General features: G+C 24.4%; 1 protein-coding gene across 2 annotated transcripts; it reads right to left on the reverse strand.

Annotated features, from left to right (window-relative positions):
- Nucleotides 1-325: 325 nt before the first annotated feature.
- LOC126907836 (glutathione hydrolase 7-like) lies at nucleotides 326-7616 on the reverse strand. Of its 2 annotated transcripts, XM_050689455.1 has the most exons (10): nucleotides 7481-7616; nucleotides 6909-7080; nucleotides 6689-6848; nucleotides 5745-5893; nucleotides 5248-5399; nucleotides 4997-5182; nucleotides 4550-4734; nucleotides 1496-1720; nucleotides 1023-1104; nucleotides 330-957 (listed from the first exon to the last, which is right to left on the reverse strand). In XM_050689455.1, exons 3-10 carry the CDS (start codon nucleotides 6723-6725, stop codon nucleotides 489-491), a joined length of 1485 nt encoding a protein of 494 aa, XP_050545412.1. In that variant the 5' UTR covers nucleotides 6726-6848; nucleotides 6909-7080; nucleotides 7481-7616; the 3' UTR covers nucleotides 330-488. The 2 variants fall into 2 exon arrangements, with proteins under 2 accessions (XP_050545413.1, XP_050545412.1); XM_050689456.1 differs by lacking the exons at nucleotides 5745-5893; nucleotides 7481-7616 and having other exon boundaries at nucleotides 326-957; nucleotides 6909-7077.
- Nucleotides 7617-13440: the final 5824 nt, after the last annotated feature.

Genomic DNA, 13440 nt, shown 5'->3' on the forward strand with positions numbered 1-13440 from the left:
GTCATTTGTAAATATTTCCTATGGCAGTATTAAATAACCCTTGTCCTCAAGGCTTAAGTATAAAAAATTAATGGATACTAAAAGGATTTAGTATAAAAAATGAATGAATGTAAATACACTGATAAAACATTTTAGTTGACAAATAATTTATTCCTACTTGAATTCTAAGTAAAAATCAGGCTTTTTTATTAATAATTATTTTAAACAAAACATAATGCCTTTTGAACATTTTTACTATTGAGAGACATACTGATTGATTTATTAACCTATGTTATAATAAATATAAATTATAAATAATTTATTTAACATTTATGCTAAGAAACTGCATTATCAACTAAATATAAAAAAATTATACATATTTATATTTATTTATTTATACATTTTTATTATAAAAATATAAATCATTAAAACTTAAAATAAAAAAAAATATTTTAAATACAAAATTTTAATTGAAATTTAAGAATTATCACAATGGTCACAACTAAAATCTAAATGGTATAAGAAATACCTGATCCTCTTGAATCTGATAAACCAAATGATAAATCTTCTATTTTTTGAATTAAATTTGAAGTTGGATAAGGTAAAAAAGCTTCAGATATATTAAAACCAGCATAACTTAATAAACTTTCCAGTTTTTTAGGAAAACTATTTGGAAACTCTAGTCCAACATTATTACCATTTAATCGAACACGTGGTGTTGAATTTATATCTACTATATTTTGAGGATTAATTTTCAATAATTGCAACAGTATTTGAGCTCCATCACGAACATCTGCTGATCCTGATATTAATCTCCTGCCACATATTCTATCCTTTTCAACAACTATAAATGGTAAAAATAATGAAGTAGGTCTAGTTGAATTATCTTTTTCGTAATCAATAGAAATTTCCAATGCATTGTTTAATATATAACCTGAAGATGTAAGAATACCAGAACCAAAAATTGCACCAAGACCACTATTTATAAAATTATTATTTATATTTAATGATATAGAATAATTTTAATAAATTATTGAAATTACTTAATAGTTGTTACGTATAAGTCATTAATATCTGTAGTAGAAATTTGCAATCCAGTATTTTCAAACCATGTATCATCAAAACCTATAAAAGAGCAAATCAATAAATTTTCCAAATTAATATAACACAGGAAAAACAAATTATTTGTGAAGCTACAGTCCCACACTATTTAATTATTCTGATAATAGAATTTTCGTTACTTCATTGTTCTTTGAAACATAGTTTATTTGTGGGACTATAGAAACTAAAGACTGTGTAGCTACTAGGGAAAGGATAGTGGTTTCCCAATGCCTTCTACACTTGGAACCTGGTGCTTTTGCCACCGTAATACGCACGAATGGTCACCCATCCATACACTACGGCGGCAGGTGTGGCTTAACACTAGGGTTTTGTCAATATCTAGTGTGTCCACCGCGCCCACTTATATTTATTAGCAAATAGTATAAAAAAACTACATTTAATTAAAATTAATTACCCTTAAAATTATTAGCTATTGATACAACAATATCTTCATTATTCGTATTATTTAATGTACTTAATATTTCAAAAAAGATTGGTCCACCAGTACCTTTCGATGAAGTTATAATATTATAACTCATATAGCCTTGCTGAATAGTTGGATAATCTAAGACTTTGTAGCTTTGTATTTCATTTGAATTTACTAAATAGGACAGTTCATTGCTCATGGTTTTATAAAAAGCTGAAATTAAAAAATATTAGTATGATACTTAATAGAATTTGTCAATGATATCGATATTTCGATTCAATATCGATATGGCCGACTTTTTTTATTTTTCTCACAATATAATTATTTTTAGAATATTGCATTATCGAAAAAATACTTAATTATTTTATATCAGAGCATATTATACCATTAACTATAACAATAAATTTAATGGTTTTCAGAAAGTTACATAAAGATTACACAGGACAACAAATAATAAAAAAATCTTATTATTATCAATTTTTATATAAACTCTGTAAGAAATTTTGATGCTGAATCAGTATCTAGCTTCAGGTTTTTTCTGTCAAATCTAGTTTTTGAGATAATTACTAATTAATAATTAGGCCAAAGTTAAACATTAAAATTGTCATAAAAAAATAATTAATTTTTTTAACTTTCTTAAAATAATTTTATATTGTTTAAAAAAAGTTATGCTAAACTGATACTATTCTATTACCTTAAAACGATTTTTTGGATATTTAAAATTGAGTTTGAGAGTCATCATTCAAAAAATAGCTGATCTTTCGAATATAACTTTTTCTCATTAAATTTACAATTATAAATTTTAACAAATAGATAATTTTATAATGATTTAAAACATTCAACCTTATGCAATTTAAGTATATATAAAGCAAAAAAATTACTGTTAATAATAAATGTGTGGAAAATTTTCGTAAATTCGCAATAAATACAGGTTTTTTATATAATTTTCTAGTATTATTTAATTTTGAAGTAATTGAGTAATATAAAATAACTATACACATATATTTTAACAATAAAATGATAGTATATATATATATATTTACATATAACATATAATTAATTAATCATATATAAGTAGAGATTTACATTGATCCATACATTTTTGAAATAGTTATAGCATTATAAAATTTAAAATATTAAAAATAATTTTTTTACAAAAATCGTATATATTTTTTTATTAACTTTGATGTCAGTTATGTCCATAAAAACAAAATAAAATCTAAAATTTTTTTTTTTTTCATATTAAAGTATATTACATAAGTTTTAATTTAAGATATGCATAATATATATATATATCTTAAACTATTTATAATATATATATATATTTAAGTGTTAGTATTTCCGGAACACTTTCAAAAATTAAGTTCTAAAAGAAAGTTCTACTTTCTAAATTAATTTTTAAGTTTTGAAGCCTCCCTGTACAAAGGGAAATGGTCCGATTTTAAAAAAGTATGTTGAATGAAAGAGGTGTATAAATAGTATTTCTCATAAAAAAATTGTATTGATCTATACATTTTTCGGAAATTATAGAAATATTAAGTTAAAAATGTAAAATATAATATCAAGAATTTTACAACAAAAATAGCATACGAGAGCCATTTACACTATGAAGACAAAATAAAGCCCGAAATTTTTATTTTCCATAATAAAGTATTTATATTAGCTTTAATTTAAGATATATATAAAAGTGTCAGTATTTCTGGAACACTTTCAAAAGTTAAGTTGAAAACGTTTTGTCATTTTGAATCCCCCCTTGTGGGCAGGTAAAGGGTCAAATTTAAAAAATATATATATAATGATAGGTAAATACCTCATGTATCTAAAAATAAAAAATTATATTGGTTTAGTCATTTTTAAAAAAAGTTATGGCAGTTTTAAATAAAAAGAATTGAAAAAATGTCAAAAATTACAGATTTAAAAATTTGTAATTTTTTTAGAAATTTTCCCCATTTATGGGAAACGAGGGAAATTTTTTTGATTTCTGAGGGTAATATCTTCGACTAGATACAATTTGTAATCTTTTGAAATATTGTAGAAAGAAATCAGTTCGATGAGAGCTGAAAAAAAGTGGTAACAGACAAAAGAAAAACTCATCCTAGTAAAATTAATACCTTCTCAGCTTTGCATAGAAGCTAAAAATTTATTTATGAAGGCATAAGAAAAATATTCATTCATAATAATGATGAACAAAAAAAGGTTTATCATTAATTTTAATTAATAAAATATTAGTTATCATAAATATTCTCCTGAAGTGTTAAACTAATGTCTGTCAATAAATAGTCATTACTAGATTCTTGATAGTTGACGTGTATAAAATATAAATTAAATATCAAAATGAATTCAGCAAATTACTTGTAAACTATTCTTTATAATTATACCATATAAATAATTAATTATACTATTGTCATGTGTAAAATCTAAAACACTATCATATTTATCATTAATATATATATGATTGTATTATATTATTACTCAATTATTTCAATATTGAAAAATACTGGAAAAGTATATAAAAACAGCCAATATTTGTTGAGCATTTTTGAGATTTTCCCATATTTTTATTATTAACAGCAATTTTTTTTTCACTTTATATTTACTCAAAATATATAAAGTTTAAGGTAGTTAACCACACTAAACCTCACTACGCTTTTGAGGATTATACAGTTTAAAGGTACCCTTTTACAAAATAAAAAAATGTATAATTAATTTTTATAGAGACATATACAGAATGATTAAACTACAAAAATTCAAAGCAAAGAATTGTATTATATTAAATTATAATAGCTTCTTGTATTATGTAAAAACAATAATTTTTTTTTGAAAAATGTATTATGTTTTAATTTGCTCCTGAAATAAGTGGATATTTGGTATACAACCTTTTAACAAAAAACCATTGATATAGTAAATAAATTTTTTTAGTAGACATTTCGTAGTAAGCGTTAACTATTATAACAAATTATTAAATTCAATTAAATGAATTTTTAAACTTTTATGACCAGTAGCAGTTCTAAGTATTGTTTAGAATTTACTCCATGATCTTACCATTTGGGCCATGTGTAGAAATCAAAATTAATGTATTTAAAAGACCATCTGGTGCTTTAATTATTTCACCAGGTTTACAAGTAGTTACAATAGTAAGCCATTTTTTTAAAGCATCGTCTTTAAATGATTCCAAAGTTTGTTGGTTTATTGATTCAAGTAAACTTTCTGTTACTTTAATACCATTTCTAAAATATTAAAATTTTACAATAATGAAAATAATCAGTTTTATATACTTCTATTTTATAAAATCTTATTGGCACCGTAGGAATCAAACCCGGGACCCCATGTGACAAAACATACATTTATCCTTACTAAGTCAAACCGACCCTTTTAAAAGGAGTTGGTAAAAAAAATTTAAGTTTCTTAATTATATTACTATAAATAGAAATACTATTAAAACTTAAAAAAATATATTTAATTATTTTTACTATAAATTATTCTAGTTACTTAGCAAGCTCTATGGAAGGTTGAACCAGTGTTTTCCAGGAAAGCTTTCCATATTTAGAATGAGAATAATATAGTCCTGCCAAAAAGCCAGGAATTCCAATAGAAGGATGAGAGCTTTGTGTAGCTAAAAAATCAACTACATTTCCTTTTCCAGTGCGATGGTCATAGATTAACATTACACCATTTCTTAATATTTAAAACAATGTATATTTTAAATTCAACAACAAGATTTTTATAAAAATAAATCATACCCTCCTAGACCTGAAAGATGAGGAAAAGCAACAGATGAGCACAAAGCAGTTGTAATAGCTGCATCTACAGAATTTCCACCCAATTTTAATATTTCGACACCATGTTGACTACATTCAGCATCATCACTAGCCACACTTCCATGAGGTGTTAACTATAAGATTTAATAAATAATTGTGGAATTATAGATATATATATATATATATATGCGTGTGTGTGTTTGGGAATTAGTGAAAATAGTATAAGTCAGTTCTCAAGAAGGATAAATTTGATCTAAAAATAAATATAAATAAACTTAACACTTTTTTGGTATCAATGATAGAAATAAAATTATATAATTAAAGTAATAATACTACCTTTTTAAAATCTAAATTTATATTATTCTTTATGAGATTAAAATAATTCAAATGACTCTCCAGAAGAGTATAAAAATTGACTCACACCTTTTTTGCTCTAACTCCCATGTTAATCATTCTAACATAATTTAAATAATTTATACTTGATGTGAACCAAGATGAATATGGATCAATAAAACAATTAGAATAACAATACAAAACACAATACAAAAAGCTACGATTAAATTTAATGTAGTTTTCTCATTCTTGTCTTTACTGTACAAAGGTGTTTTTTCATTACCATCATAAAACGCTAAAAAATAAAAATTAATATTTCTTTCATACTAGTAATGTTTTTAATTATGATACTTAAATGCTAAACTTTTAAAATTTGAAAGAAAATGTACATAACAAATAATTTGACTGATTATATCAAGAATAAATATAAAGCTAGCTAAAAATAAAAATATATTTTTTCAATATATTTAATATATTTTATTATTATCACTCTTTGGTAATAAAACAATAATTTACTCTCTATTTAATAACCTTTTAGATTTATTACAGATTTACTTGGATCCCAATTGATAAAAATGAGTTTTTAAAATGGATGTATGAGATTTAAGCTTCTTATTTTAATAGGTTTATAAGTAAATATTATTAAAAAATGTTCTATATGAATATCAGTCTGTTGTAACTGCCTAGTTGGTAGGGCTATTATAGAGTTATATATCATATAAAATCTGTTAATATTAAAAATAAAGTCAGTTGTTCACCGAAAACCAAAAGTGGTGTTATTCATTCACACAAATAATATAAACTATAATAAATAAATATTTAGCAGAAAAAAATTTTATTAAAGTATATTTTACCACAACTTCAATGGAAACAAGTAAATGTATATTTTTTTAACTCCACTAGATAACAATTATTATTTTATTTTGCTATTTAATAGTTAAAATGATTCACGATAATATCTTAAATCATTTTTAAACATAATAACATTACATTTTAATATAATAACACAAAAATGCATCGAAACTAAAATTAATATTCAATATTAAATTGTTATTGTTAAACTATTAAAAGTGATATTTTTACAACTCACATTGTCCCGTAAACTTGTCAATTGCGTCGTCATCCATTATTAATCAAAATTTAATTTAATATAGGTAAATTTCTAAAATTGAAAATGAACCCTGGAATCTGTTTAAAAACATTTGTTATACTCTTTGAAAATAGTCGGCTATTATCCCAAGATATTTAAACTAAAAAATATTAATTTAATTTTGTTATGGTAGATAAAAAAATATATATGTTTAAATTACCGTTAGTTGCAGTTTTTTTTTATCAATATATATAAATGTAATAAGGTATAATAATAATTAAAAATGGTATAGGTATGTCAGCAACGTTGTGATATGCATTCACTCCAGATCCAGTGCAGTGGTCCAAACGTAATTTGAGTTAAATAAAATTAATATGGGTCAGAATTTCTATCTATATTAAAAAAAATTTTTGATTAATGAGTTTTTGAAGTTGTTGAATTCAAATATGAGGTTATTTTTCAGTATTCCCCTTTTTTTGAGGAGATTATAGGGATTTTTTTACTATTTATAGTTAACTTTTTATGTGATATATCGAAATATGTTTGAAAGTTAGTATATTTGGCGTATAAAAGCTAATAAAAAACAAAATTATTCACAGTGGTGCTTTCACGAAATAACTTTTTTAATATTTTAACGCAAACGTTGATTTATGAGCGAATACCCATCAATATAAATAGTACATAAGTATTATTTTTCTATTTTATATTATTAATCTATTTCTATTTTTATATTTAAAAATTATATAGCTTTAATATTCCATTAAAAAAGAAAAATTAAGCATGGCTATTTACCGTATTAATAGTAGATAATATTATCATTTATTTATGTAACTTTTTTTTGAAAATCACCGATAGAATTTTATTTATAATGGAAAAATATATTCAGTATCCTTGATAATTAGAAGTGCTTTATTATGCACAAAATTATGGTACTGTAATATAATTTATATGTTATATATTTGTAATTATAAGTTAATAAAATTATATTTTGGTAGACTAATCAACTCGCAATAGAATAAGGCAAACACGAATATGGCTAGGTAAAACAAGATGGGCCAAACGGACCAAAACTCATTTATTACTGATATACCTATATGTCTATCATGTATGTAGTCCTTTAAATACTTGTGTAAATGGGTAAGTAGCATCATGCATATAGATAGATACCTATAATCATGAGTAGCACAGACAATGTAAAGTGTAATATGTGATAATATGATTTACTCGTTATTCATAGTTATTATTCAAAACCTGTTATTCACTTATCAGTTGTTTCATAGATTAAATACACATAGATAGACCACGCCGTACACAATTTTGGCAGTCCAATTTTTATCATGAATGGACGCAGGGAAACGATGCGCTGGACGCAGGCGATTGTGCTGATAGATAGCGTAAATTTTGAGTGCTTCTATTGGTTGAAATATACGTGGTATTTTAAATCTTTAATAATTATTAAATGAATGTATGATGCACATAATTAAAGTTATTGTTATACACGTTATAAAATGTGGTATTACAGTACAAGCTAAACTGTTGATCTCTAAATATTTTTATAAATTATTTTAAACAGAAAGCATAATGACTCAAATAAGTATAAACTTATTGGTTCATTCTTTTTTGTAGGTATTGAGTAAATTCTATACTAGTGCCTTTTTAAAAAATATCGTTAATAAATATTTCTGACATGGTAAAAATAATTCAGATTATTTAATCTTTCATATAACTCTTTTTTTGAACAATTAATTTATAATTTTTATGAAAATAACAAAAAAAGAGTATAAAACAAATCAAAAAAATATTTATTAACAGACAAAACATAATATATATATATATTCCTTTATAAAATTTAGAATTCTAGACGAGTTCCATGGACTATTTGACTTTTCAATGCTACCTTGCTTTAAAAGATTTTTTAATTGTTTATCAACTTCCTCGTTATGACACATAGGGTATCAATTGTTTAATATTAATTGGATGAGCATTAGGAGTAATTATTTTATGTACAATTTGATTAGTATAAGATAATTTATCATCGGATAAAATTAATATATCATTAAATTGATTGTATAAATTATTAATAGACGACTTTTCTTTACTGTTTAAATGATTTAAATTAAGGTTTTGATTTAAAAGAGATAATCTATTATTATTATTAGTATTAACATTATTACAATTGATAGTATTTACATATTATTTATGAGCACGAAATCTTGTGCTAAAAAATCAAATTTAATATTATTTATAGAAATCGAAATATCTTTTTCTGATGTGTTTAAAATCGGTATGATTGCGTATTTATCTTTGATTTATGTTATACAACTTCCAATAAAAACATTTTCTTAATTATTATAGGATCATATATATAGCTAGAGATATAATTCCAGTTGTATAATTAGTATGGGTCATTTTTACTTTAATGATAGATTCTGACAAGCCCAATTTCATGAATTCATGTGACCTTACAAACTTAACACGATTAAAAATAAAATTTAACACTTTATGAGAGATCGTAAAACAATTGTACTATAGACCACGTAAAAGAGTACGATTTAATAATACGATATCTCGGCGCCAGGATTATATTTGGAATTGCATTAAAAACAGGATGTATTAGCGATGTTTACATCTTATTGTAACACGAATTATCATGCCTATTTTGTATTTTTGTGTTGTTTTTAAAACCTATCAATGTAAAAATATCCAACTAAATAAAAAATCTTTCCTATTTCATAATCACTATTCATATTTTCACTAGAGTACTGAAGACTAAGGTCCCTTTTGCGTGGTTTTACCATTTAATATATTTATTTGTATTATTATCTGTATAATTATAATTATAACAATGAGTACACAACGTGGAAATAAGTGTATTTTTTTTAATTGCGGTAAAAACAAAAGAGAAAACCCAAATCTCAGATTCCACCGTTTCCCGAAGGATGATCGATCGATGCAATGGGTATTAAACTCTGGTATGTATAAAGTACTTTTGTACACTGTAGAATAATTTTAAAAAATTGTATTTTTATATTTTTAACCAAATACTAAACCATTAAAAATAATACTTATAAACCGTTCTATTTCTCAATATTTGTCATAGCCACATTTTAAATGGAATATCTAATTCTATAAGGTAAAGAGTGAGTAGAGCTATTTTTTTATAACTAGACATTTTCTAGCCGTACTCTTCCTCTCGCTTAGGTATAAAAATATCAAATATTATTAAAATGATGAATTAGAACAATTTATGGACTATATTGGGTGTTATACACGTGAATTGTTATTTATTTTATGAACATTTGTTTTTCTTTTAAAAGTATCATTATTATCTTGAAATTACTTCATAAATGTTATTAAATTACTTATTAATTACTTGAAATAAAAATAATTAAATTTCGTAATTTCGTTACAGTAAAATAACGAAATTAAAGTAATGAATAATTTAAGTTACTTAAATTTACAAGACTGATTTTTATCAAAAAATGTATAATGTTAAAACACTAGATGAGTCGATTTGGTTACGACTATAGATCAATTTATTATTTTTAACATTTTTTTAGTTTTCAATGAAGGGTATTAAATTAATTATGGATAAATATTTTTTAGGAAACACCAGTTTATTAAATTTATCTGTAGATGAATTGTATAATAAGTATGTTTGTTGTAATCATTTTGAAGCCTCCGATTATCTTAGTGAGAAAAAAATTTATTTGTCTAAATCTGAACTCCAGTTAGGACTTATAAAAAAAAACAAGAAAAGACACCAACAGAATCGCCAAAAGTTTCTTTATGTGCACAACAATTATTTTCACCCTCAACTTCTACTTTGTCACCAGCTACTAGAAATTTCATAAACAATTTAACTGAAATGCCATCCACTCCTGTTTCTCACAAAGTATCGCAGAACAATTATGAACAAAAATGTCCAAANGAGAACAGTTATGAACAAAAATGTCCAAATATTTCTAGTCCAGGTACATCTTTTAAAAAATTTAAATGTATTATTCAAAAACATAAAAAATTATTGAAAAATAAAAATTCTCTTGTGTCTAAATTAAGAAACAAATTAAAGTGTTCAAGACACCAAGTTCAAGTCATAAAAAAAATTAAATATTCAAGTAAGAATTCTAAAATTTTAGCTGAAATGCAAATGTTTCGTAATAATAAGTCTAGAAAAATTTATTCGCGAGCTCAAAAAACTTTTGCTTTAAATTTATTTTATAAATCTCCTACAACATATAAATTTTTAAGAGACCGCCAAGGTATAGTTTTACCTGGGGTAACATCTATAAAAAGATGGATTGGTAACTCTAAATTCCGACCCGGTTTTAATTCAGCTTACCTTGACCACATAAAAATTAAAGTTGGGCTTATGTCCCAACAAGATAAATTTTGTGTAATTTCATTTGATGAAATGAAAATCAAAACTTTTCTTGAGTACTCTAAATTTTTAGATTGTGTTGAGGGTTATGAAGATTTAGGACATAAAGGTCGTTCTAATTATCTTGCTTCTCAAGCCATGGTATTTCTTGCCAGAGGCTTATATGGCAGGTGGAAATTACCTTTGGCATATTTCTTATCTGGTACTTCTATGAATCAAACAAATTTAAGTAGTTTAATTGTAGACGTAATTTCAAAAGCGTCACAAATAGGTTTACTTGTGACTTCAATAGTTTGTGATCAAGGTACTAATAATACGGCTTCGTTAAAAAACTTAGGTATGTTTGTAAAAAAACCATTTTTGGAATTGGAAAAAAATAAAATATTTTCAATTTATGATATACCGCATTTGTTTAAGAGTTTAAGAAATAATTTTTTAAAATACAATTTTATTTATAGAGGTAATGAAGTATCATTTAATGATATTAAAGAGGCCTATAACATAGATAAAAACAGTGGAACCAGTAGAGCTCTTTTAAAAATTAATGATAGTCACATTCAACCTGGCCCTTTCCAAAAAATGAGTTGTAAATTAGCGCTACAAATTTTTAGCAATACTATGTCCGCAGTGATAAAAACATGTGTAAGTACCGGACAAATTAAATCGTCAACAGCTGCTGCTTCTGCAGACTTTCTTAAATACATGAATGATTTATTTGACGTTCTTAACAGTACAAAACTTTTTGATAAAAATCCTTTTTCTTGCGCTTTATACAGTAAAAATCCCAAACAATTAAATTTTCTAAAACAAGCCAACATTATTATTAGTGACCTTAGATTATCACAACCTATTAAAAGATATGGAGTAAAACCTCCATGTTTTGATGGTTTGCTATGGAGTATCAACGCTGTTATAATGTTATTTGAGCAACAGCAAAATTTAGGATACGATTATTTAATAACTAGTAGGTTAAATCAGGATGTTTTAGAAAACACTTTTTCAGTTTATCGTCAAAGGGGAGGTTTTAATAAGAATCCTACGGCTAGAACTTTCAGGGCATCATTTAGAATTCAAGCTAAACACAATTTAATGAGATCATCTGAAACCTCAAATTGTGAGCTAGATGATGAAACTAATATTTTAGATTTACCTTTATCTTCCACTGACGAGACTAACGACGAAACTACAACTGAAAATCCTATCGATTCCGATTATAGTTCAGACACATCTGAAATATCTTCCTTCTCTAATTCCTGTCCTACCATACAAGAACATCTGACTACTGTTCCTACATTAACTTTAGAAACCTGCTCAAATGTATATTTTGCTGGGTATCTCGGTAAAAAATTATTAGATAAATTTCCATGTAAACCATGTGAAAATAAATTTCTGAAAGAGGACACAGATCTTTTTAATGACAAAGAATTTTTAATCTTTTATAAAACATTTCAAACACAAAATCAAATAATTACTGGTAAGTTAAAAAAACCAAAAGAAATTTTAATACATTTTGTTACTAATGCTCAACAAATAATTCATAATTTTTTAAATGAAAAGTCGTATACAACCCAATTGAGTTTTAAATTAAATAGTATAATCACAAATGAATTATATCCTATTGTAAATATTTCACAAGAGTGCTTACCACACTTAGAATATTTAACTAAAACTTTAATACATAGTAAACTTTTTAGAATATTTAACTTGAAGTCAAAATTTCATAAGATGGACTTCGCGGATAAATTAAAGATTCTAAGAGGACATTAATATTTTTATAGGTTGAACATATCTTAACTTCTTATTTTATCATTTTTAGTGATCTGAACTTCGGTTAAAATTACTTTATTTTTTTCAATATTTTTTTCTAAAATATTTGTTTTTAAAATTTATATTTTATATTTTAATTTATATATTTTTAAAATTTGTTTTTTTTTTTAAATATTTCATTGTATATTTGAAAAAATAAATTACTAATTTTATACATGAAAACCTTATAAAATGTGTAATTATCTCACTTATATAAATATCTCACTTAGACTTGATTACTGGTAAGTTAAGAAATTAAACACCAACTAATATAAAAATCTTGACAGTGGACAAATCGGTAGCGAGAAATTGTTATGTAATAAGTTAAGATTTTCAACACTAAGAGAAAATTAAAAAAAATAAATAATAGTCAAATTTAAATCAATATTCATAAAATAAAAAACGGTAGCACAGTGGGGTCGCGGCATAGTGGAGACATTGCATAGTTGGGTCCAGTATAGATTTAATCTGACAGTGATTAAAATCACTATCATAAGAAACGCTTCGATGCAAATCTGTAGATAGTGTTTAATTTTAAAAAATTGATGGATAATTGCAAAAGCAA

Source organism: Daktulosphaira vitifoliae, unplaced genomic scaffold, assembly GCF_025091365.1.
Source record: "Daktulosphaira vitifoliae isolate Bord-2020 unplaced genomic scaffold, ASM2509136v1 Scaffold_5, whole genome shotgun sequence".
Taxonomy (NCBI): Eukaryota; Metazoa; Arthropoda; class Insecta; order Hemiptera; family Phylloxeridae; genus Daktulosphaira; species Daktulosphaira vitifoliae.

Bases quoted from the DNA above. Each gene is read 5' to 3' on its own strand.
- LOC126907836 (XM_050689455.1), bottom strand. From the start codon at position 6,725: ATGGATGACGACGCAATTGACAAGTTTACGGGACAAT. The intron at 5,894-6,688 runs GTGAGTTGTAAA...TTTATTTTTTAG, and splicing joins TGACAAGTTTACGGGACAAT to CGTTTTATGATGGTAATGAA. The intron at 1,721-4,549 runs GTAAGATCATGG...TTTTAATTTCAG, and splicing joins TTCTACACATGGCCCAAATG to CTTTTTATAAAACCATGAGC.